General features: G+C 40.1%; 2 protein-coding genes across 2 annotated transcripts in view; one reads left to right on the top strand and one right to left on the bottom strand.

Moving 5' to 3' along the window:
* Nucleotides 1-24,996, bottom strand: part of UBAC2 (UBA domain containing 2) — a 98,352-nt gene extending 73,356 nt beyond the window's left edge. Inside the window, exons 1-4 of the mRNA XM_009891976.1 lie at nt 24,957-24,996; nt 19,424-19,551; nt 11,842-11,961; nt 11,293-11,399 (exon numbers count right to left, since the gene is read on the bottom strand). Of these exons, the coding sequence (XP_009890278.1) occupies nt 11,293-11,399; nt 11,842-11,961; nt 19,424-19,551; nt 24,957-24,996 (395 nt within the window). The remainder of the gene's footprint in view (nt 1-11,292; nt 11,400-11,841; nt 11,962-19,423; nt 19,552-24,956) is intronic.
* On the top strand, nt 5,198-9,698 carry GPR18 (G protein-coupled receptor 18). Its single transcript, XM_009891839.1, has 2 exons — nt 5,198-5,270; nt 8,689-9,698. The coding sequence occupies exon 2, from the start codon at nt 8,733-8,735 to the stop codon at nt 9,696-9,698; it is 966 nt and encodes a 321-aa protein (XP_009890141.1). The 5' UTR covers nt 5,198-5,270; nt 8,689-8,732.
* Nucleotides 24,997-26,283: the final 1,287 nt, after the last annotated feature.

The raw sequence follows: 26,283 nt of genomic DNA, 5'->3' as shown, positions 1-26,283 counted from the left end.
GTGTAAAATACCCATATATATATTTTGTAGCTTAGAATCATAGAATAGTTTGGGTCGGAAGGTCCTCTAGTCCAACCTCCCCTGCAATGAGCAGGGACATCTTCAACTAGATCAGGTTGCTCAGAGCCCCATCCAACCTGACCTTGAGTGTTTCCGGGGATGAGCTATCTGCCACCTCTCTGGGCAGCCTGTTCCAGTGTTTCACCACCCTCATTGTAAAAAATGTCTTCCTTATACCTAGCCTGAACCCACCCCCTTTTAGTCTGGAACCATTATCCCCCTACCGCAACAGGCCCTGCTAAAGAGTTTGTCCCCATCTTTCCTGTAGGCCCCCTTTAAGTACTTTAATAGTTTGTCAGAAAGTATGGAGTCCTCTGACAGAACACAGCACTGTGCCTAGTTGAGATGTGATGAAAAAGGTGTTAAGGGTCTTTATTTCTTGCCTTTCCAAGTCTAAAGGATAACTGCATTTCGAAGCACAGAAAAGAATGGCACTCTGATAATCAGCGCTCATGATGCAGTTGGGTCGTACTGATATTTTTCACATTTTTCCCTTGGTATAGTAGAGAGAGCACAAAGGGATATGATGGAATGCCATGTCTGTATGTCAGATGCAAAGAGAGTGACTTCTCTGAAATAACCTGCTTGCAGCCAGCTCTGCTGCCTTCCTTTGCCAGGTCACAGCATCAGCTGGCCTTGTGTGCAGTGTTCAGGTACACAGAGTATATTCACACTCAACTTCACCCTCCAAGAACAGTGTTGAGCCTGCACACCGAGCAACCCTGCCCTGCAGAGATCTGAACTCAACAGACCCACTGCTATGTGGCAGGAATTGAGCTGCTTTGTCCCGGTCTGGATTGTGCCAGCCCCTTTACCATCCTGAATGCTCCCTCTCATGTCAGGTCAACTCCACCACAGCACACCAAGTTTCACAACCTCAACACTTCATTGTGTTTGTTAATCTGCACAGCCCCCTCTTACTTCAGGAACTTTTGATTAAACACTGCACTGGCATGCTAAAGCATATGCAGCATTTTTTAATTATTTAATTTCTGATTACATATACTCAGGCTAGTAACTGAGCAGAGGTTGTACAAGCTCCTGAACTCTGGAGGAGTCAAAATTATTTTCCCTACTTCTGCACTAGACTTCATTAAAAGAATGTGAGTATAAGCAGCTCCCAATAACGACATTTCTCTTCAAACTTTAACTCTATCCCTGGGAGGCATATCAAGTTTCAGAACAGTATTCCTATGCACCTGAGACTTTTAAGAGCAGTTTAATGGCAAAAATATCACACAACATGTACTTAGTAAGGAAAGGGTATTTGAAAAAGCTCTCCTAGACACTTCCAAACTGTAAAAACTAACTCATTGCATAGCTCCTGACAATGCATACAGATTTAAAAAAGAAAAGAAAAGAAAAAAAGCTGAGTGTTCATGAAGGTTTTAAACAACTATGAAGTATCGCCTCTTTCAAAGGCTGACACTGCTGAACAGATGAATGACAGGCCAGATGCACTGTATTTTTTTAGGGTATTTAGTGACGCAGAGTGTATCCTGGCTGTACAAGAAGAGGAGGGGAAAAAAAGCAAAAACCCCAAGAGAAACACGGAATGTCAATTTCATTATTGATTTTTTTTTTTTAAAGGAAAAAAAATCAGGAACTCCTTTCTCAAACCATACCGAATTCTAGCAAAACACAGAAGAGAAAGCAAAATGTCACAGTAACTAGGACATATCAGGTACGGCTAACGAGGCTGCAGTCCTCTTAAGCTGCTCTGTTTCCCATTCATTCATCTCTGCTGCACACAGCATTTATACTCACTCACAGGTTGCGGCACAGGAGAGGAAGGACAGCTATGCCATGACACAGCCTGAGTAACACGCATATGGCAAAACTGGAAACAATTGCAGTAAGTTTATGCATTCAGTGCCATGACAACTTTTAACCAGTACTCAATTCCTAAACCTTCACTATGGTATAACACAATATGGGAATAAAAAACAAAGCACAATTTCATCAAGGTTGAGAACAGTAACCCAAAACTGCATGTGAACTCAGCCACAACAGCAAGCTGGTAATTTAACAAACTGACGCATGGGAAAGTCGCTTCCTGCACCACTGGCGCACTGGACTGGGCAAGAAGTTTCAGTTCTTTCTTTTCAATAGGTCCAAATGCTGGAAAGTTCAGAAGGAGAAGGAGAACACCAGCTCAAGCCTGCTCCTTACCAAACCATAGTAGAGGATGATCCTTCTGCTCCTCTGCATGCAGAACTTCTCTGTATCAGCTGGACAAAGCTTACATTACACAGTAAGTGGAAGGCAAAACATACTTTTTCTGTGCCATGAGTAAGCCACTGAAAGAGAAAGACCCAGCAGTACATTACTCCTGCAAAAGCCACAGCATGAAGACAATCCCTTCAGTGCTTCACTTTTGCAAGTGATCAAGCTCATTTCTTCTAAGGCTTACTGCCAGTTAGTGAAGGCACCGTAATAGACCCCACGTGCACTCTGCCTTAGCCTCCAACGTAAAGTACATTGACTTAGCTTTTAACTACTCAAAAACAGCTTTAACACAATTAAAATGAGCTTTTTTACTCCCCGAACTTCAGAATAGCAAAAAAAGACCCTGGAAGGAACTGAGCATTTATTTCAGTAAAAGCTGGAGCAGTGGAAGTACTCACCCATCTGAGGGAAACCAATGCAAGACACTCGTCTCTACTGATAAAACAGTTCAGAAGGAGAAGAAAACAAAAATAGAGTCAGGTGCTTCCTATAACAGAAACGAAAGCGCCAGGGGAATGCAGCACAGCAGAGCAGCCCACTGCCTCTCGCAAACCACAATCAGTACAACTTTTCACTGGGGTGTTCACATCCAAATGTTTATCACCCTGCAGCTGCAGCCAGCCCGAGCACCTAGAAAAGAACAAGCACATGCTTGCTGGCAGTGCAAACACTTCTTTTCAGCACACGGTGGCCAGCCAGAGCTGTCGCTCCACACTCGGGGAAGGCCTTCCAGCTTCCAGCAACAGAGCAGTTCGGCTCCTCACCAGGCAGACTGTGAAAAGCCTGAGTGAACGCAGAACATAGACTGACATGTATATGCTATGGAAAACCAGCTGGATGGCTACTGTGCCCCTAAAGTCAACTGGGCTGCTGTTATCCACCTATGTAAACAGCTAAGTTAGAAGCGTGATGATTCCAGCTGCCCTCACAAGGCATGACCTCCCCTGCAGGGCTGAGACATCAGCTACCCTCTTCAGACAAAATGAGACACAGCTACAAAGCCTCACCCTCCCAACCCTCCCCCAAGATGACGGCAAGCCAAGAGGCTGTTCACTGCATTCGGCTTTTCTGATCCCAGCCTCAACATCTGCCTGGTTTCCATCCAAATCCAGAACTACTTTTGTACTCCGTCTTCAGCTAAGGGGAGCACTTGCTTGGTTTTGGTACATTCATAACACAATTCAGGTGGGAAGGGACCTCCAGGCTTCTATTCTACACTATTTCTCCCAAAATAAAGTGCTCTTGCCTAGGAGAGTTCAAAAGCCTAGTTATTCTCTTCCAGTAGCCACCAACCTCTTTTTTAAACCTTTTAAAAATAAATATGTCACCAAATTTCAATGAGCTTTCACTAAAGAACAGTGGGAGTGACTCATACTGCTGGAGCATGCTCCAGAGTTGTCTTGCTACTGATAAAGCCACTGAAGAGTTTTCAACACTGGTTAATCCTTTTAAGATACTCCTTAATCCTGAAATATTAAGCACTTTTTAACAGATTTATATTTTTACAGGATGGTCTGGGTAGGATTTGCAGTTCATTGCATTTAAGAGGTATTTGGAAAGATCACAAAAATTGAGTTTGGTATTAGTTCACCTGAATAGGAAAGCCCAAATATTTCAATATATTATTCATCTACACACTAAAACCCATACCCAGGTCCCTCCCTGTGATTACTTCATCCATCACACTGACCTATGCAAGTATCTACGCACTACCACAAACCCATTCACCTGAGATAACTTCTGTGAAAAATACCCTCTGTGCTGGAGTCGTGTAATTTATCTTTAGCACTAAGTGAGGATCACCTACCTACATTACTCTGACAGTTGGTGAAGAAAGATGTCCCCAGAAACAAATCTAATTCTGGCTACATCTGAACTGCAGGACTTCGCTGCTTCTGGCACCGTGTGCACATTCTGGCAAATTCTTGACTACATGCCAAGAGAAGACCAAAATATTACTGTTCCCTTCCTCAACAGACATCTCTTTTTACTTCATTTGGGGGAAAAAAATGGAAGCCACAAGAAGTAACAAACTCCCCATAGTATGCTTCAATGTCCCAAAGACTGATGGTCAGAGACCTGGAGCTAGTGAGCACTCCACAGAGAATTTGGAAGGATCTCCTTCTCTGAATGGCTCTTTCAAAGTTTGGATCTTTTTTCGAGCTGACAAAGAGAAAATGTAGGAAATCAGTCTTTACCTATTAGCCTTTGTAAATACTCTCATCCTGCCAAAGATGTCTATTGCAGTGACACAGTTCAGACATTTTACTCCATTTTAGTAAAGGCTAAAACCTCTCTTCATACAGCATTTTTCTGCAAAGCTCTTAAATAGGCATGTTGTTATTTTAGACAGCAAATAAAATACAGAAACGTTACTGTTGTGTTAGTAAAATACAGTAAGTACGGGCATAAACGAAGATGTATTCAAGTGAATCAAACTTCTCATTTCAAATGTAACGAGTTTCTGTCACTTTCAGACTGACTACTATTCAAGGCAAACATAAATAAAATGGGGATTTCCACAAAAAAAACAGACTATGCTTTACAGAAAATACATTTACATTGTGCTTATTAGAAACTTTTGCATAACCAAGATGCATATTCTTGCAGATACCTTTGCATGTAAATATCAACCAAAAATATGCTTTTGTTATATGACAAACATTTAAAAATGTGTTTTAAAAAGATACATAGTACAACAACCCAGCTTGACCACACTGCAAATATTATAAAAGCTTGCCTGTTCAAAGGTACTAGAAATACCAGTTCACAGACACTGCACATACATGAAATACTAGCAAGATACTTTTAATTACAACCAATAAAATTCAGAACTAGCTAGATTGCGTCATTGTTTCCTGCCTGTGAAGAGGAGCTATTTTAGCAAAGTGAAGCTGAGCTGAGAAGAGGAAGTCTAAACCTTCTACAGATTTGGGGCTATGAAAGGAGCATCTCTGAAGAAACTCTGTAGCTCACAAAAGGTAAGGAACGATCCATTATGCTATGCCAACAAAGTAACTTGGATGTTTATGTATGATGCTAAGATAGACTTCTTTCTTCAGAAGGTGAACACGGGCATTTATTCTAGAACTAATTAAAAGAAATGTAATTCTTTAATGCACTTTCAAAGTATCAGCAGCATTCTATAAATAACATTTAAAGCAAAACAACTACATTTGTAAAAGCATAGTACCAAAAATACTGCTTAGGATTTTAACAATAAATTTTAAAATATGCAATAATGAAAAGCATTGGTAAGTACATTATCGCTAAAGGAAAAATGTTTGTTTTTATTAAACCCAAGAGAAGATCTTGTTGCTTGATCGCTCTGTGCTTCACTAAAAGCCATGTCCTCCTCAGGGAAATGTCAGCAAATGTAAGGAACAGTCAAAGAAAAAAAAGGGGATTGGGAAGAGAGAGACACACATAATCCTTTAAATGGAGTCACTGTTGCCTAACTCAGAGGAAGAATCTGGAGGAAAAGATTTAATTTTGGTTTTGTTCTGAAAGTCTCTGTTCTTGTACACAGCACCTAGATAGGCTTCACAATTCACATTAGATATTCAGGACATTAGCTCTCATTAAGAAAATAAAACAGACTGATAAAACATACAGACCAACATCACAGTAATGATTTAGAATTAACACAGACAGACATCTGGAAACCAGTGACTCCAGGGGCTCTTCAGCAAGAGCTTTAATCAATACCAGTAAGTGTTCCCATTATGAAAAATGGCAACTAGGGCAAAACCATTCACCCAGAGGCACCCAAAGATCTGCTGATTTCCCCAGCTGACCTGGGAAATATCAACCTGAACTTCATGCAGCCAAGTACTGATGAAAGAACAGAACATCTGTTTTCATGTATAAATGAAGACAGCTAAACTACACACTTCTAAAAAAAAAAAAAAAACAAAAAACACCTCATTATTTCTTACCTACATAAATGTTAAATTTTAGATTCTTAAAAATTAAATTTAGGAGAAATACCTAATTATAACACTGACATGCATCTAAACCCACAAAGTTTGGAAACATTGTCTTCAACAACTAAACAAAACAAAAAACCTTCTTGTTACAGTAGATCCATTCTTTGATATATCTCAAAACTGTCACAAACTTGAACTAACAAGCAAACAAGGCATGGAACCACAGGTTTTCCTGATAGAAGCTCACGCCAGATTCAGCTTCCCCTCTTCCCATCAACATCAGCCTGCCTGTTATTTTGGAAACAGGACTCGACCAGAAACAATTATAGTCACTGCAAGTCAAAAGGAGAGAAGAGCAAAACCAACCCTGAAGTCCATGCTGTTTATTAACATTCATCTATAAAAAGTGAATTCTTCTACCTACCCTATACATGACTACTCAATTCACCTGCTAAATCAGTCAGGATCTTGAGATATGCACTATGTCATACACAACCACTAGCAAGAGAGAAAAAAAACAGAATAAAAGAGAAAAAAAAACAAAAAACAAAAAACAAAAGAGAAAAAAATGTGCAGCGGCTGGGGGTGTGTGTGTTAAGCAATATTTGAAAAATTTTATGCAACAGTAATGAAAGCAGGACAGCATGCCAGAAAATATTTCAACTGTGCTACAAGCATGTGCTACTCAAATTTTCTTTCAAGCATATGCCATCTACCTTTCAATAAGGACTGCTATAATTTTTTTTATTTTATTTTTAGGCTTCTTCACACAATGAGGTGTTTTAAATGCATTCATACAGATGCCCTCCAAACCTCCTTTTTTTGTCAGTATTATACGCATAGCTTTTGCCATAAAAAACGTAAATTCTGTTACATGTTATAATGACCTCATCTGATCAGAAAGCGCACCTTTTTGTGTTGTACAGTTAAAAAAAGAAAATCTTGAGAGAAAAGTTTAGGGAGAGATACTTGTACGTGTAATTTCTTTTATATCTGTAAACTGGAGAATTGTAAGAAAATCACAAGTCCAAACTCCATATTTCAAGGCAGAAACTAACCTGAAGAAAGATGTAATAGGTCATACTTAAGTTAGTTATTCCATGGATACTCTTCTCAAAAGCAGCTGATTTTTGCCAGGGTCAAACCAGGATGCCAAACACTGGTTCAATCCACTATGTATTCCTATACCATTGAAAAAAGTACCTGATAACATTACAGTGAAAGCATAAAACAGAGGAGCAGTAACAATAAGCTTTTATTTATGCATTCTACGCTTCTGGAGATAAGAAACACAGGAACTATGCACTCTTCTGCTCTTGAGAACAGTTATGGTGCCTAACTGATACTGTGGAAGTTACTTGTCTGTCCATCACAAGTGAGAAGATCAGACAAAACTAACTCTTTCCTCCTCCTCCTCTTCACAAAGCTGCCACAGGGTTGGGTAAAAGGCCAAAGAGGAAAACCCTCCCATGCAAAGTCGTGAAACCGTGACCACAGCAAGAGCCAGGAAAGCAGGGGGAGTGTGGGTTAACCAAAGCACCCATGCAAACACCAGGGAAGGTCTGCCATCCTCAAATGGCTCCAGAGTAAACCAGGGGACAACGTCTTTCAGCTCTCGTCGCCTGAGTCTGCATAATGACGTTTCAGATGTCCAACTCCTATGACGAAGAAGCTGAGAGAAGCAACCCAACTGTGCTCTGGGGCAGCTGCGTACCAGACAGCAACTTTTTCCAAAAAAAAAACCCGTTCACACAGGCCCTTACTGGAGACTGTGCTGCTTCCCATCTTTTTTACTGTTTTAAATAGAAAGTTTATCAATGTATTCATCTCATTCATATGTCAGGTGGTTGGATCTGACGCCCTGGGATTAAATACTGTATTAGAAGCTACATTGCCATTACAATAGCTTTTTAATGTCTTTTATGAGCATCAGCATGGACCTATTCTTTGGGAGCTAAGTAGTTCCTACACAGATAAAATGCAAAGTCAATACTTCACTTTGCGTATCCAAATGTCACTACATGCCATGCTCACTTATTTCTTTTCTTAACTAGTTTTAGTCATTAATTTTTCAGCAGGGACAACTTGAAGAAATATTTTCTTAAGAAAATAGCTCTCTTACCTCAGTTACAACTGTTTCAATCTAATTATCAGCTACATAAGCACACTCAAAGTAGATGGTCAGTCTTGACTTTTTGATTCCTTACATAAGAAATCTCTTAAGTAATTAAAAATATGTAATTAAAACTAGCTTATAAATACTATTTCTCACAAGTCTGACAGTACATGTACTTTCTTCAGAACACAATAATGTATTTGTGGTCAGAAAAAGCAACAAAGCTAGCACATTTTCACAGCTAAATAATACAATCTCATTGCTAAACCCCGTTCTATAACAATCTTCTTGTTTGTTTTTAAAGAAAGTTTTTACTTGACTGAGAATAACTTTTCATATTGTATCTATTTTCAGGGTATTTATGGAGTGCAACAACTATTCCTAAATTCAATTAAAATATGATGCCTGGAATTCACCACCCTGAAGAATACAGGATTGCATCACTGGTCTTCTACAGTTTCGTATTTGTAGTGGGATTGTTGGTGAATGCCACTGCACTATGGGTTTTCAGCTGCACTACCAAGAAGAGGACAACAATAACTGTATATATGATGAATGTGGCATTACTTGACATAATTTTTATATTTTCCTTGCCTTTTCGGATAGTCTACCACGGGAACGAAACATGGCCTTTCGGAGATACATTCTGTCGGATTATCAGTGCTTTCACTGTATTTTACCCAGCCATTGCTCTGTGGTTGCTCACTTTTATAAGCGTAGACAGATTTATGGCTATTGTCCAGCCCAAACATGTCAAAGAGCTAAAAAATACAAAAAAAGCTGTGCTGGCTTGCACTGGAATCTGGGTAATGACCCTCGCAACAACATCCCCATTGCTGTTTTTACGATCTGATCCAGACAAAACCTCGAATTTCACCACCTGCCTGAAAATGCTTGATATCATCCATTTAAAAGAAGTAAATACATTGAACTTTTCTCGCTTGATTTTTTTCTTTTTGATACCCTTGTTTATCATGATGGGGTGTTACCTAGTCATTATTTACAATTTTATCCGCGGCAAAACTTCCAAACTGAAGCCTAAGGCCAAGGAGAGATCCATAAGAATTATAGTTACTCTGATTGCTCAAGTACTCATCTGCTTTGTACCCTTCCACATTTGCTTCACCTTCCTCATGTTGCAGCATGAAGATACAACTTACAATCCCTGGGCAGCCTTTACCACCTTTCTCATGAATCTCAGTACGTGCTTGGATGTTATACTGTACTATATTGTTTCTAAACAATTTCAGGCGAGAGTCATCAGTGTAATCCTTTATCGCAATTACCTTCGAAGCGTGCGCAGGAAAAGTTTTCGAACCGGAAGTGTAAGATCACTCACTAATATCAACAGTGAAATGATATAAAAAGAGGAAAAAAAGTCAGGGGACTGTTATAATGTAAACAAGTGATTCTTTTTCTGAATTCTAGCATTTTTACTACACTGAGGGATGTTCTATAGCCAGAAGAGAGAGATATATTTGTTGCACTGTAAATATGATAGAAGCAGAATAATAATTGCACCTCTTCATATTTGCTCAACAGCTCTTGTAACTAAAATCTAGTATCAGTGTTAAACTTTCCAATGCTTTTGTCATCTCAAAAGACTGTGAATATTGCCAGACATGAAATAGTGACTATTAGTATAATAAAACAGACAATACTGAAGAATTGTGATACAAAGTATAATTTTTTATGCACAACTGCATGCTCCGGAAACTACTATATATCCCACATTTCTAAAATTAGCTTCATTCTCTCAAGATCAATGTTAGCATGACCTACAAATAAACGTAAGTAACATTTATACTTCATTCAAATAAAAATTTCTTTGATGCAGATTTCTTTGTAACTGACAACATTCTGCAGTCGTAGATAAAAATAGCATCAAAAGGTATAATAGTCAAACTGTTCATTAGTTCCCTGTTGGTGTGATGTGCACATTTATTACACCCTACTTTCGCACAAAGTATCTTTTTACACAGATGAAAATAGTGAATTTGTCCAGACACACTAGCAGCCTATGTCCAAGCTACAAACTTCAAGGCAGCAAACATCATGAACTGCAGTACTACTCAAGCTTTCAACTCCTTTTGAATACTCACATATTACAAAAATATATCTCTATGATGTCAAACACATGCTTTTTCTTCCTTATTAAATCAGCCTTTAAGAGACACACTAAAAAAAGTAGAAGTTAAAAAAAAAAAAGCCTAATATGGTGTTCACTATTAAAAATCTCGCCCCAAGAGCTTTTATTATTACCTTAGGGTATGCAACACATGGAAACTCAAGCCTGTATGAGGCTGGTCTCATTTGTCAGAAGCTTAACCACAAAGGCTCTGCAAGCTCTACAGACCTACCGTAACAAGTACAACTCTTACTAAGTGCAGAAATTTCAAATATAGATTATGTGAAACCGAACCACTAAATACCTCAAAGCTTTAAGAACTTCAGATACAAGCACTAAATGGAGTAACATGCTAGAGCACTCAATTTTTGAAACACAAGCAAATGGAATACCAGTATGAAATGCACAGAACTGCATATGCATTTAAAATTTAACATAAAGATATGAATTACAGTTGTGCTGTCTTTGTGATTTAAGAAAGAAATCAGCACCAACCTGATTTCAGTTTTCAGATTTACTGAATTCAACAAAACCAAATACGGCAATCATTTGTGCACTGCAAGTCATGTTTCAAATCATGCTGATAGTGGAAACAGGACTGACAGAATGGAAAATAATCATTATATGGATACATTGTAAATTAATTAACCACAGATCATAATTAGGAGATCAGTGTTTGAAAATATAATAGTTGTGCCAAAAACCTTTACACTGTAGTTCAAAAGAGGATTAAATTTGATTTGAATGGTTACATGAAGAAAGATTATTTGTTTTATATTAAAGTCGGCACAAATTAATCCCTTGAAACCAATCCATTAGGAGCTACTTACAAACCAGAAGGCAAGCTGTTGATGGTGATGCCAAATATATACTGAGCGATTTCTACAAGGAGAAGATCAAACAAAGCTGAGAGCATCCAAGCACCCAGTAAAAAGGACTGGAAAGAAAAAGTTTAATTTGAATTAATTCAGCAGTTTAAAAACAAGGTTTTAATGTATCTCTAAATAAAAGAAAAAACAAGAAAACCACTATACTAGTACAATTAAGACAAATAAAATCTTTAGCACAACATAATTCCACATCTACGTGTCTAGATACTGAAGAACGAAGAGTTAGATTTGTTACCAAAATTAAATTCTATGGGCCTGATAACTTTCAAGCGATACATCTGCAAATTTTAATTAGAATAATCCACTGACTGCAAGATATTATCAATAGAAATTTAGATTTATGGAAACCAAATTCTTTTTAAAACCCTTTAACATAAATTTCTATACAAAATGTTAGTAATAAAACTGCAATATTAATCCAAGACTATAAGACTCTAAACAGCGTAGAAAACCGTTTCTGTCAAAAAAAAAAAAGTAAATGGAACTTACTGAAAATTTTCTGCTGCCATATCTTCTTTCAAATATTCTAAAGTTGTAAATGAGCAGACTGCTGCAGAATGTGTCTTTCAAATCAAGACATATTGTTCTCCCACATACAAGTCTCCAAATCTACAAGGTTAAAGATCGTCATGTTAAGTCTCTCTTCCTTCAAAGAAATTCTTTACAGAATTTGTGCTCAGAGTGAATATAATACCGAATTCAGACGACAGGAATGCAGTACATTTAAGGAGGGAAATAAAGAGTAGAATGTTATGGAGAGTTCAAGAAGTCTGTTTAAAAACAAAATATTTTCAAGGAAGAGGTCTACCTGTTAAAATAAATCTACAATCTAAATGAAGTCAAGTACATTTTTATATCCCTGGTTCACATTTACAAATAAAAATGGGAACCACAACTCTAGTAAACTGTAAAATTACAAAAAAAAATATTTTTGAAGTGACCTCCAGATATCAACTAGTCGAGTGTACTGCTCTAAGTGGGTCCAATCAGATCAAGTTGATCGAGGGCCGTGTCAAGCGATCACCTCCAAGGATGGAGATTCCACAACCTCCCTGGGCAACCTGTGCCAGTGTTTGGCCAAACCCATCATTTAAAAAACTAAACAAAATCCTTACATCTAAGCAGAATTTGTGATGCTCCATGTTGTATTCACTACCTCTTGCACTACCTCAGTGCACCTCCAAGCATACTTTGGCTCCAACTTCTTTATAGCTTCTGATCAAGCACTTGTGTACAGCAATAAGGTGTCTCCTCTTTGCCTTCCCTTCTTAAGGCTGGACAGACCAAGTTCTCTCAGCCTCTCCTTGTATGACATATGCTCCAACCCTCTGACTGTCCTGGTGGACGCTCCAGCGTGTTCATGTCTTTCTTCTACTGAGGATCCCAGAACTGGGCACTTGTGAGACCACATCTAGAGCACTGTGTAAACTAAAGGAGTAGGGTTACTTGCCTCAACCTACTGGCCACAATGTCACTAATACAGTCCAGGAGATGGTTGGCCTTCTCAGCTGCAAGAGCGCGCTGCTGACGCTTGTTGTCCACCAAGATCCACAGGTCCTTCTCTGCAGAGCTATTTCCCAAGCACTTGCCCCCCCAAGCCTGCACAGTTGCAGCCTGAGGCTATTCCATTCCAGAAGCAGGACATGCCAATTCATTAAGTTCCCGTCAGCCCATTTCTTGGGCTTGCCAAGGTCTCTCTTAATAGCAGCCCTGCCTTCCAACATATTGACCATTCCCACCAATTTTGGGTCATCCACAAACTTGCTTAAAGCGCACTCCATCCCATCATCCAGGTCACTAATGCAGACATTAAATATACTGGTCTTTGAGGTGCCCTCCCCTAAATAATACCTGCCAATTGGACTTTGCACTAATGACCATAACCCCATTGAGAATCCAGCCAATTTTCCACCCATCTTCTTCTCCAGTTATTCAGTACACACCTCACCAATTTGGCTTCAAGGACATAATGGGAAACAGGGTTGAAGGCCCTGCTAAAGTCAAGGTATGACTCCCCCCTATCTGCAGCACCACTTGCCTCATGGAAGAAAGCAAGCAGCTGGTCAGGCATGCTTTCATAGAATCATAGAATGGTTGAGGTGGGACCTCTGGAGATCATCTAGTTTGACATCCTCACTCAAAATAAAGTCAACTACAGCAGGATGTTAACTGACCATGGTCCAGTCTGGTTTTGAATATCTCTCAAAGATGGAGACAACACAACTTCTCTAGGGAAACTATTCCTCTGTTCCATCAATCTTACAGTGAAAAAGCTTTTTCTTTAAATGGAATTTCTTGTATTTCAATTTGTGCTCATTGCCTCTTGTCCTTTCACTGCGCCTGGCTCCCTCTTCTTTGCTCCCTCCCATCAGGTATTTACACACACTGGTTAGATCCACCCTAAGCCTTCTCTTCTCCAGGCTAAACAGTCCCAGCTCTCTCTCTCTCCTCATATGCCAAATGCTCCAGCCCCTGACCATACTGGTGGCCCTACACTGCACTCTCTGCAGTATGTCAAGGTCTATCGTACTCAGGAGCCCAGCACAAGGGACACCCCTCCAGATGCAGTTTCACTGAGGCTGAGTAGAGGGGAAGGATCGCTGCACCAGGCCTCCTTGTGAGGCTGTTCCTAACGCAGCCCAGGATGTCGTTGGCCTTTTCAGCCACAATGCTGCATTGCTGGCTTATGTTCAACTTAGTCCCCACTAGGACCCCCAGGGCCTTTTCGATAAAGCTGATTTCCAGCTGCTCAGCCCCCAGCTTGTACAGGTGCATGGGGTCACTCCTCTCCAGGGGCTGGACTTTGCATTTGCCTCTGCTGAACTTCGTAAGGTTCCTGTTGATCCTTTTCTCCCCTCTGAATGGCAGCAGAACTAACTGGTGTATCAGCTACTCATTCAAGTTTTACACCACCTACAGGCTTGTTGAGAGCACACTCTGCTGTCTAGGTCATGAATGAAGACACTACACAGTACTGACCCTCATATTCATCCCTGGTGTACACCACAAAAGACTGGCCTCCAGCTGGACTTTGTACCACTGAGCCTGTCAGTTCAGCCAGGTTTCAACCCACTTCACTGACCACTTATCTCATCTGTACTTCATCAGTTTGTCTGAGGATGTTATAGGAGACTGTGTAAAAAAAACTATACTAAGGTCAAAATAAACAACATTCACTTTTCTCCACTCACTCACCAAGACAGTTATCTACCTCATCATAGAAGGCTATCAGGTTAGTCAAGAGATCCACTTCATAAAGCTGTGCTGACTACACCCAGTCACTTTTTTGTTCTTTGTATGTCTGAAAATTATTTCTAGGCGGACTTGTTTCATCACCTTCCCAGAGATCGAGATGATGCTGACTGGCCTGTAGCTCCCCAATCTCCTTTCTTGCCTCTCCTGAAGACAGGAATGACATCTGCTTTCTTCCAGTCCTCAGGAACCTTCCTTGATTGGAATGACCTTTTAGAGATAATCTAGAGTGGCCTCACAGTGACACAGGCCAACTCCTTCAAAACTTGTGGGTGTACACCACCAGGTCCCATGGACTTATGTATGTCCAGTTAGTTTAAATGTTCCCTAGCCTGATCCTCCTTCACTGATTTTAAGCCTTTGTTGCTCCAGACTCGTATTGATCTCAGGGACCTGGGACTGCTGAAAACAAGTGTTACTAGTAAAGAACCAAGGCAATGCAAGCACTGGATACCTCAGCCTTTTCCATGTTTTTTGTCTCCAGGTCCCCATTCCCATGAAGCAGCAGGTCTACATTTTCCTTAGTCTTCCTTTTGCTGATACTCCTGTAAAAGCTCTTCTTGTTGCCCTTCATGTCTTTTGTCAGATTCAACTTCAGGTGGGCTTTGCTTTCCTAATCCATCCCTGCATGCTCAGTGTCTCCATATTCCTCCTAAGCCATCTGATCTGCTTCCACCTTGTGTGCTTCATTTTTATGTTTGAGTTTAGTCAGGAGCTCCCCATTCCTCCATGCATGCATCCTGACACCTTTGCTTGACTTCCTACACACTAGATGAGCCATTCTTGAGCTGGGAGGACATGATCCTTGAAAAACAACCAGATCTGCTGTTGCACTCTTTTTTTCTGGAACCGTATTGCATAGGAATCTTCTGAGCAGATTCCTGAACAGGCCAAAGCCCGCTCTCCTGAAGTCCAGGGTTACAATCCTGCAATTTGCCTTGTCCCCTCCTCGCAGGACCCTGAACTTCACCATCTCATAATCACTGCAACCAAGGCTGCCCCGATCTTCACATGCCCAACCAGTTCTTCCTCCTTGTTTGTAAGTACAAGGTCCAGACATAACATCTCCCCTCATCAGCTCCTCGATCACCTGTGTTAGGACGTTGCTATCAATGCACTCCAAAAACCTCCTGGACTGCTGGTGCCCTGCTGCGTTGCCTTCCCACCACGTATTAGGATGGTTAAAGCCCTCTATGAGGGACAGGGCCTGAAATAGTGAGGTTTCTTCCAGGTGTATGAGGAAGGCCTCATCTGCTTCTTCATAATCAGGTGGCCTGTAGCAAACATCACCACCAAGTTGGCTGTGTTGGTCTGCCCCCTAATCCTGACCCATAAACTCTCAACTTCCTCATGTCCCAAGGACTCCGTGCAGTCCTCCTGCTCTTTCTCATAAAGAGCAATTCCCTGCCTTGTCTGTCCTTCCTCAAGAGCTTCTATCTGCCTGTTGCAGCACTCCCATCACGTGAGTTAACCTATCACATCTCTGTGACCCCAGTAAGATCATAGCCCTGTAATGGCATATGACCTCTAATTCCTCTTATTTGTTCCCTATGTAGCACGCACTAGTGTACTGACACTTCTGAGAGGCACCCAGTCATGCTGATTTCCCAGAAAACATATGGGAGTGTTCCACATAATGCTGTCCTGTACGCACTTCCTTATTTATGTGCATATACTTGAAGTAGGTCCCTTTCAGTCCCATTTTGTTGATTACAAGATCCCTTCTGTTCACATCACCCTGTAGCCTTAGCTGGATAACCCAGTCCACTGCCTGCTCACTGGACTGTGGGTTGTGACCTCCTTCCTGTGTTGCTGCTGCCTTAAAGTCCTTCTCACTAGGTTGGTCAGCCTGTTAGCAAAGACGCTTTGGTCCCACTCAGTTAGATGGATCCCATCTCTTCCAAGTAGTCCTCAGTCCTCACAGAGGGTCCCATGAGCACAAAACCCTGTTGCTGCTACCAGCTGTGCAACCAATTGTGACCCACAGGATCTATCCACTTCACCTAGGTTGGCTACTCCCAGTCACCTTTGTGTCCTGCATGTGTTCAAGAAATGGCTTCTAAAAAGATTTGCTCCATGACCTTCCTTGGGACCAAAGTAAGGCTGAGTGGCCTGATGTTACCTGGATTTTCCTCCCTGCCCTTCCTGAAGATGGCTGTGACACTGGCCTTTCTTGTGACATTGGCCTTTCTTCTGCCAAGACCTTTCAAAGATGCTAGAGAAAGTTCTCACAATTACACTTCCAGCTTCTTTGGCACCCTCAGAGGCAACCTGTCTGGTCCCATTAACTTGTGTGTGTATACTTGGTTTAAGTTCTCCCTAACTCTGTTTTCCCAATGGTGGATACTGCTTCACTCTCACAGACTCTGCTGAGAGGTTTAGGGACCTTGGAGGCCTGACATACTAGTACAAACCAATAAATATGTCTGCCTGAATACATCAGGCTTTTGCATATTTCTTGTCACCTAGGTCCCCCGCCACAATAAGGACTGGGCCCACACTCTCCTTAAGCCCTTCTTTTGCTGCAGATGTACTTACAGAAACCTTCCTCGCTGCCCTACATCTCCCTCACTAGTTTCCAGCTCATCTTTGGCTCTCACTATTCCATTTCCTAAGCCACAGCCTGCTAGGCATTCTACCCTCCGTGGAAGTCCAAGTGCCAACACACTACCTGAGCCTTACGTTTCTCAAGGTCTTTAGACCTCAAATGATGCTTCTGCCTCTAACTTCTCCAGCATACCAAAGGACTGAACAAGAAGAAAGAAGTGGGACCTCACCGTTCTAGCTGTCCCATGTGAACATGCCCCATGTTAAAACCTAGCCCGTAGCGTTAGCACCACCCCTCCTGAAGTCCAAACTGGCAGGGCTGTGACATTGCAGCTGAACATTTCATGATACATGTTAAGTGAACAGCCCTTGCATAGACTATGGAAGGCTTCTAAGCCTAATTGCTCTTTACTTTAGCGAGCTGTCCTGGTTTGACCTCAAACCAGGACACCAGCTTAAAAAATACGTAGGTCTAATGTAACCAGGATCTTAATTTTACACACAGCATCTTCACTGCTCTTGAGGGTCCCTTTTATGGAGACAAAGATCTTTTAGCTTTGAACAGTATATATTTTGCCTTCCAAAACAAATGTAGTCTTCTACAACTGCACGCTTTATTTCCTACGCTCTCTACCAGCTTTAACAAGTGTTAATATCCAATATATCCAAAAATGCCTCTGGAAAAATTCCATTCCATTAAACTCATCCCTGCAGATGAATTTATTCTAAACAAATTTTCTTTTAAGTGTTCTCATTTGAATATTAGCATCAGACAGGCGTTAAACGATCTGCTCTCCCTGATCTCAGGGGTTCACAGTCATATAGTATATAGCTTATTCCAAAGGCTATGACAATAAATGAAACAACAATTTCAAGAAAAAAACTCAAACCCATGAATTCCCCAAAGCACCACAATGGAAGTATCATAGCTTCCATAGATACTTGCAAATGTTTATGCTTAAGACACAGTAAAGATGGTTTCTTTGAATAAAACACAGCTACTACTGTTTTTCAGCAGATCAAACAAATGGAAAGAGAGGACTCTTTAGAAGGGAAATTGCAAAACGAACAAACAAGCAAACAAACCCCAAGCCCACAAAATTTCCATTTAAAACTTGAATAGTTTCTTAGACTTTCTCCTCCCCCTCCCAAACACTTGATTGTAACACTTTTAAAAGGCAGACATTAGTTTTTGTATTTTTGCTGCACAGTATTGGCAAGACACTGGGAAAATATAAGCAGTACTCTTGAAGATTTGTAATCTACATCATTACAATAAAGCTCTTGTTCTTGACAAGAAAGATCACAGACAGTGCAACAGCATGGAGAATCACCAGTTAGATCTAATAATCTTTTAAGGCTTACAGGCTACAGTCGGCATCCTCAAAGACATTAAGCCGACTAGATATTTTTTCCAAATGTAACTGTAAAACATGCAGGGTAAGATAATTACAGAGGCATTTGCTGACCCTTCTCTGTTGAGCAGTAGTATGCCATTTCCAAAAAAGAAAAAAACCCCAAAACCAACAAATCCCCACAAAATTTATCTAACCACCTTTAAGTGTATTTTTTTGACAATTGCAACTGATACTAGAGAACTCCTAATTAGGCTGAGAACAAAACCTTACAAGATGCAATACCTGAAAGATAAAGCATCTCAGTTTGAACTGGGAATAAGCAAGAAATGTCTAGTAAGATAATTAAACAATTCAGCACATTACTGAGGAGCATGGCAAATACCCCCATTTTTAAAAATCTTCATATTAGAAGCAGCAGTTCTCTTCAACAGGCAAATTTTAGTTTCCCACAACTAACTACAGCAGAAGTTACAGAGTGAAAGTTACGGCCTCTATTGTTAAAATAAATCATACATAATCAGAGTACCTGATCACAATAGCCCTCTTCAGCTTCAAAAACTAAGCACAGTAAGATATTGACATTCATATCAAAACACTTATATTATTACATGGGTTAAAAATCACACTTCATTCACAACGAGCTTCCAAATGCCACTGGTTGGAAAGAAAAATGATACAAACCCAACCATTTCCCAGACAAAAGAAAGAAGTGAAAAGCTATGTTGATAGTTTCAGTTTTTCCAAATAGTGGCCTACTGGGGTGATATAAAAAAGGTAAGAACAAGCTGGTCTTCAACAGTGAACAAAGGGAAAGAACCAGAGGAGAAACAGACTGGGGGGTGAAAAAAAAACCAAAATCACATAGAAGACCACAGTTTGCAGTATCTTTCCACACAAAATGAACCCACTCTTACCTGAAAATCCTCTTTTATAGCTTGTAGGTTATATGCAAAGAACTTCTGATAATGTTGGAAGAGCAGAGTCAATAGAATCGAGATGGCACTTGGGACTAATAACAGACTCTTTGACAAAGGTGCTTTATCTTAAAGACAAAAAACAAACAAACAAAAAAGCCATCTTAGAGAAAAATTTAAAAAGTGACATATTTAAACAAGTGATTGGAAAGGTAGTACCACCTTGACTTTTTATCTCAACATACTCCCAAGTTCTCAACAACTTGCACATAGATAGGAAAAACACACCAACCAAAGGAAGTCTTTGGAGATATTAATGACAGTTAAATAATAATCAGACCTTTGGTTTTCAACATTCTCTCACTAAATTAATTGTTTGGCTGTAATTAAACCTATGTTCCCCACACCTATAGAGGTCATGCCCTCCTGTGCATCCCTCCTAAAGCTGAATCACGTTTCAGGAAATAAAACAATCACTCTTTTTCGCTAGCAAATTATACATGCACATCTAATTAAAACAAATACCCGTTTCCTTTGCATTAGGGATTAAGATTAGCTTTTATTCCAGAGGCTATAAAGCAGGAACTACCTGAATAAATGTCCTGAATAAACTGCCTTTCTCTTCACCGCACTTGGATCCACCGTTCAAGGAAACATATCTAAGTCAATTTACAATTATTACATTTACAATTGTTACATTACAATTATTAATAAAGAAACTAATAAAATCAGGACATTTGTGAAATCAGAACTTCTTTTCCCCTGGTAGCATGACTTTCAGAAAGGGCACTTGGAAGAAAGCAAGCAGAGAACAGAGAAATCTGCAATACACACTTACTAAAAACTGTCAAGTGGAAGACCCAGCAGGAGTACACCCAGCAGTTCATTCTAAATTGTTGGTGTAGTTGATGCAACAAAACACAAACTCTTGCCCAACAATTCAAGCCAATACAGAAACTCTGGAATATTATTACTTCTATGATTTTTCCCCTTTTCACACATGCAACTTTAATCACATCTACCTCCTTTCCAAGCATCCCAGTTATAGCACAGAACCTATTAATATTTAGACAATTGCTTTTTTGCAGGGTATTATGAAATCTGTAGCACTGTTGTCACTATTCTCAAATAACAAAAGGAGCAATAAGACTACTTTAAAAGTACTAACGGGAAGTAAAAAGCAAGAGCACAGGAAGTACAAAAGTGCATTAAAAAAGTGTAAAGTGGGAAACACTTAGTATGTATCCAGACAAACTGACTACCATAAATGATTCTGTCAACATCTGCCGCACACCAGAACAGTGAACTGCTAGAAAAGGAAGATGGTAATAGGCACCAAAGCCAGGATTCTAATCATGGCACAATCCCACTGCCATCGAAAATAGGGTTCTTACTACATAATTTAAGCATTATCCTCATCCAAGTACTAACTGATGACATAAAGAACAACTTTGGTGGGCACTGTTAGCTGTTCTCAGTCCACACCACCTTGAAGTCTGCAGCCTTCTGATGATCACCATGTGAAGAAAACATCCCTTCCCATGAGTACTGTAATGTAAACTTGTACTTAAAACTCCTCTTTCAGTCAACAATCTATACCTTTGACTCACTTCCCTTCCTTCTTTTAAGCAACTAATACCTTGAAAAACTATCCTTTTATAGAAATTAGGCAGTGATTTGGACTGACACAAGTTGATGTTACTCCGCTAACCATAAGCTCTACTTTTATGATTAGGGTTTCTCTGAGAGACATATCAGGAGGGCAGAAAGCCTGGCTGACTTTTTTTAATGCAAGAAAATTATCCACCTTTCAATTTAATATCTTCAGATTTTTTTTTGCTCTCCATAAATAAGGTCTATAGTCTTTAGATGTCCATTTTTTAAAGTATTTATTCCTCTGCTTTAGTTGGATGCTTCAAAAAAGTCTGAAGCCATAAGAGTACTGGAGAACACTGTGGGGAAAAAAAGAAGCTGGAGCTGCCTGAAAGTTACTGTGCACACAATGCACACACGTATTCACTTGAAACCTCAGTGCTTCTTTAGTTAACTCAGTTAAATCAACATTTCTTCATGAAAAGGGTCAGTTTTATAACCAGAATACAACAGATATTTGAAAGTATAGCCTAGATGAGAACAATAGCCGTAGTCACAACAGTAGACATTTCTGAAACAAAGTTTGATAAAACTTGCTATTTTACTATCAAATACATTTACATTATTTCATGAGTTTAGATTTTTACAAGACCTCATTAATCCTGTAATAATTTTCACTTAAGTATCCTGTTACCAAAAAAAAAAAAAACATGACAAGCAAATCACTAGATTTCCCACCATGGCTATATATTTATATATAGCCTTAATATTTATATTTTACTGTAGTTTTCATATCATTAGATCATTTTTACATTACAGGTAATACACACATGAACTACTTTAGCTTATCAAATTCATTCCTAATTTCAATGTGTTCAAAAACAACCAACCAACAGAACCTTATCTGTTTTCTCCAAAAGTGTGAACACACATTTTTATTATGAGTCTCCTTTTAGCTTTCAGCTTAGGCACTTTAAACCTTGTTATAGAGGAAAAGTACTTACTTTTACACACGTCACCAAGTGAAAAACCACACAAGTAACTAACCCATTAATGTGACAGTCACCCACAGGGAACGTCATATGAGTAACGGAAACTTCTACTCTCAAGCTTCTCAAAATGTCACCATGGTTGACAAGTTTATTCTTGTCCAGTAAACTTGAGAAAGATAAATTCTTCCAGATAAATAACGCATCACCTGAAATGTTTTTTCCAAGTGTTTCACTGTACAATGCAGTAGTTTGCTTTACCCCTCAACAGCATACAGGTCCTTATCAAAGGCCACTGTGAGGTCACCAATGAAGGAGCAACCCTCTCACTGCTGTGGAATGCCTCAACCAGTAAGACCAAAAAATGACTAACATATTCCAGATACTGCACAATCGAGTATTCTCACACCCAAGTCAAATTCCTTACTTAGAATGTAAAGGTAAAATTAGAAAGCAAAATTCTAGTCCAATGGATTTGCAACCCTGTGCAGGATGAAAACATGTCCTGCTAAACTATACTGGGCACCACTGTCTACTGGCAACACCAATGTAAATGTGCACAAGGAGGAGAAAAACACAGTGCCTCTATACCACCTAAAGAAAGTAGAATGAAAGGATAAACTCTCATTTTGACCCTGAAGAGTTAAAATAAATCAAACACTGTTTTCAAAGACCTTGGAATAAATTTGGAATCCCATAGTACTCCTTAACTGGCAATTCTTTCAAACAACAGGCAGTAATAGCAATGGTGCTGCACACGTACTGAATTTCCATCTAAGTGATTTTGTAATTACCAGCAAAACATGCGCATGCTATGACGAAGGGCAAACAACTAGCTTCTGCTACAGATCTTTGCTTCCCTCTGATGCAATGGAGAAGTTCTCCCCAAAACTGCCCTCATTAGCTCAGAGGCAAATGTCCCAACCATTGTGCTACCTCCGCGCAATGTGAGGCTGATCCTAAAATGCAACATGATTGAGAAAACCACCTCACATTCCACCCCTACACTCATTACAAAGCCCATGAATCCTCTTCTTCCACAACCTACCACTGTTTTGGCTTCCAATACCCCTTTCGAAGTTCAGAGAGTTAAGGAATAGATGTGTCTGTCTGTCACAAGCAGAGGGGGAGTTTTATGGCACAACTGCTCAGGTAGTTGCAGCTTCAGAAGCCCGGACTGCATTAATGAGAAGAATACAAAAGTTGCAGCAGCAGCAACAGCTACAGTTTTTGACATGATTTTCTTGTTCCCTGCCTGTTCACCACTCCCAGGTGAAAAAAGACAGCAGATGAGCATGTCAAAACAGACAGCCAGACCAAGCTACTGTTTCAGGATGGCTTTTCGGGGAACAACTTCACCCCCTGGACTGCTATTCTGAGCCTAAGACTCAAGCATTTACCTGGGAGAGGACCTCATTGCCAATACCAGCTGACAAGCAGTGGCTGCAGAAACTCAAATTAGCTCAGGACATTTCTTTGTGGGGACCCCTACTGAGCTTACACCAGTGCTGCAGAAGAAACATGCTGCGTAACAGCTTTTTTTTTTTTTCCCCCGCTATACCCTGCAAACTTCCCAAATCCAGATGCTACAAGGCAGACACATCACTATCATACACACAATTAACTGCTGGGGGCTACTATAATGGCATGAAACATGCATGAACCACCTTTTAATGCTGACACACAAGATTTGTTAACCTTTTAAACCATAACTGATGCACATCTGAATGCACAGTACTTCCCAAATGCACTGATGGAATCTGTATTTTGAGTGGGTTTGTTATTCCTGCATTAAGCCATCATGCAGATATTCATCCACTGTATTGCAAAATCTAGCCAAGAACCTGCAGCAGGTCCATCAGCCAAAAGTGACTTTTCAACATGGACAGTTTTCAAGGACTCTTGCCTACTATTTTACCTTCAGATGCGAGTTTGTTACACATCAGACAGAAACGGCATTTACAGGGGAACACATCTTCCTGAATGCCTGAAAATCTTGCTTGTCTGTTATTGTAACGGTTGATGAAAGTAACTCTCAGATATTCAAATCTGAAAAGTCATTTTGAAGTGGTTCCTAGACACCAATGTGTGCCTTTGAGAGACTGAAGCAATCCTACTAGATCTGAGGAGTAAAAGCTTGTCTGTATTATAACCATGCACTGAGTTCCTGAACAGTAGCTGAGAACATATGAGAGCATACCATGGAGGGAGGATGACAAGAGATATGGACACGTGTGATACTGCCTGAGGAACATGGGAGAAACCAGGAAACTGCGTGCTGACTGGCAGGATGGAATTTAACCATATGATGATTTTTTAGAGTTTGTTCAACCCAGCATAAGTATTTTTCTCGTATTTCATCCTTTGAAAAAATAAATAAATAATGCAATACCAGAGGACTCTGCAAAACCAGTGAAGTTACTGCGGCCTGAAAGCATTACACAACTGAATGAAAGTATTCTGGGCCAGGGAAGCAGCTCATGCCCCTAGTCTCGGCACAGAGCACAGACACAAGAAAGGGATCCTGTGTTCAGACAGTCACTTCACAGGATACTCTGGTGGTTAATCATTGTGATGCCTGCAAGTGAACACAGTCACAAGAGTATCATTGTAGGAACAGTTTTTCATCAGATGCTTATAAACTTAATACAGAAGCTGAGAGGTGAATAAAGTTAGCATATATACACTAAGAAAGCCAATAAAGAAGCCAACTGTGATCATGTTTTAATCTATTTCTAAAAGGCACTGGTAAGACTGCAATCATACCAGTTACCTATACATTTACTGTTTAGAAAACTGCTGGTTTTAGCCTAGGTCACAAATGATAAAAGAATGAGGAGCTACAAAAAGAAGAAAGAAAAAAAAAAAAAAGAAGAGAACCTTTGTTTCTAAAAGGAACGTTTGAAAAGACATAGAAAACAGAACAGGTTGAAGTTAACAAAAATGCTCACCTTGCTGAGCAACCTCTTCTTCCTCCCAACCGCAGATCATATTACCATACTGCTATTAGTATATGCTGTCAGAAATATCAGGTATGGCTACACCACAATACCACATGGAAAGCCCTGCACTAGCTTGAAATGAGCTAGCTCTGCAGCAGCAGCAGCGCAGCCACATTTTTGTAGCATTCAATGCATGGCTAATTGAACTGATGTGGCTATGCTGCTCCCAGGATTCAAGCTAATATTTTGAACCTTGCTGCACTGTGGCATGCTGATGTACAAGCTAATTTTTTTTCCCATATAGTACTGTACTGCATAACATCGTTATGCACAGAAGTCTGATATATTCAACACATACTTCATTTTTCTTTCAGTTATACCACAAAGCATCGACTTACATACCTTTATTATTTTCCTGATGCCTGTGCACAACACAGTGCAGTCTTGCAGGTTATGCAAGCAGATAAGCATGGCGTTCCCTCCTTGCCTTGGGGATTTTTAACAAATTGCTAGCATGGCACTACAAGGTTCACAGAGAGGTAGAAGTATAAATTGCATTTGCGGAAATGCTTACATGCAAGTTCAAAGGTCTCCACTCCCTATTACTACATGAAGCAGCTTGCGTGTAGTAGGCAAAGTAGTCAAATATTTTCCAGATGTAGCAAGTAGATAGGCTTTAAAAATTGGAGTCAGATTTTACCTTAATAAAGACTAGCTCTAATAGGTTTTCCTACTGTACTCATGTGAAGCATTGCACATAGCATGAAGAATATTGGGAAGGGGTATTAAATGTCTGCAGAAAAGTTTGGTGTTGGTCTTACAGGTTTAAGTTGTTGGAAAGGCCTTGGCGTCTTGTAATGGAAAGCCTTTTGCATATCATACTTCACTCCTGGGATGCAGCATGTTGGAGAACAAGCAGCAAATACAGCTAAGCAGCACTACAGTAAATCCACCAGCCAGCCCAGCATCAGTCTTCATGCACTCATGCTAGCCTTTGCAGAGCCACTGAAGTGTTGCAGCAGCGTTCTTCATGAGACTGGAGTTGCTGGCAGACTGCAACACAAGAAACTAGTCTGGGTTTGGCACCACAGCCCACTTCTCATGCCCTTCCCGAAAGCCAGGTGGTGCAGCACACTTCCTGAACATACTGCAATGTTGTTTTACAAGTCAACTCAACTGGGTTAGCATTTTGCATAAGCTCATGCTCTGCAATTGGCTTTTTATTTTCCCCAGGACATACTAGCTTTTCCAATATTCCAAATAACAGAAACAGTTTCCCTTAACAAGATCAAACTGCCTTTGTCCTTTTAAATGGTGTTCTTCCTTGCTTCCTGAC

Source organism: Charadrius vociferus, unplaced genomic scaffold (genome assembly GCF_000708025.1).
Source record: "Charadrius vociferus isolate BGI_N301 unplaced genomic scaffold, ASM70802v2 scaffold110, whole genome shotgun sequence".
NCBI classification, from domain to species: domain Eukaryota; kingdom Metazoa; phylum Chordata; class Aves; order Charadriiformes; family Charadriidae; genus Charadrius; species Charadrius vociferus.
Note: the sequence above shows the minus strand (reverse complement) of the source record. Positions and strands in the feature narration are given on the sequence as shown.

Bases quoted from the DNA above. Each gene is read 5' to 3' on its own strand.
- GPR18 (XM_009891839.1), top strand. From the start codon at position 8,733: ATGATGCCTGGAATTCACCACCCTGAAGAATACAGGATTGCATCACTG.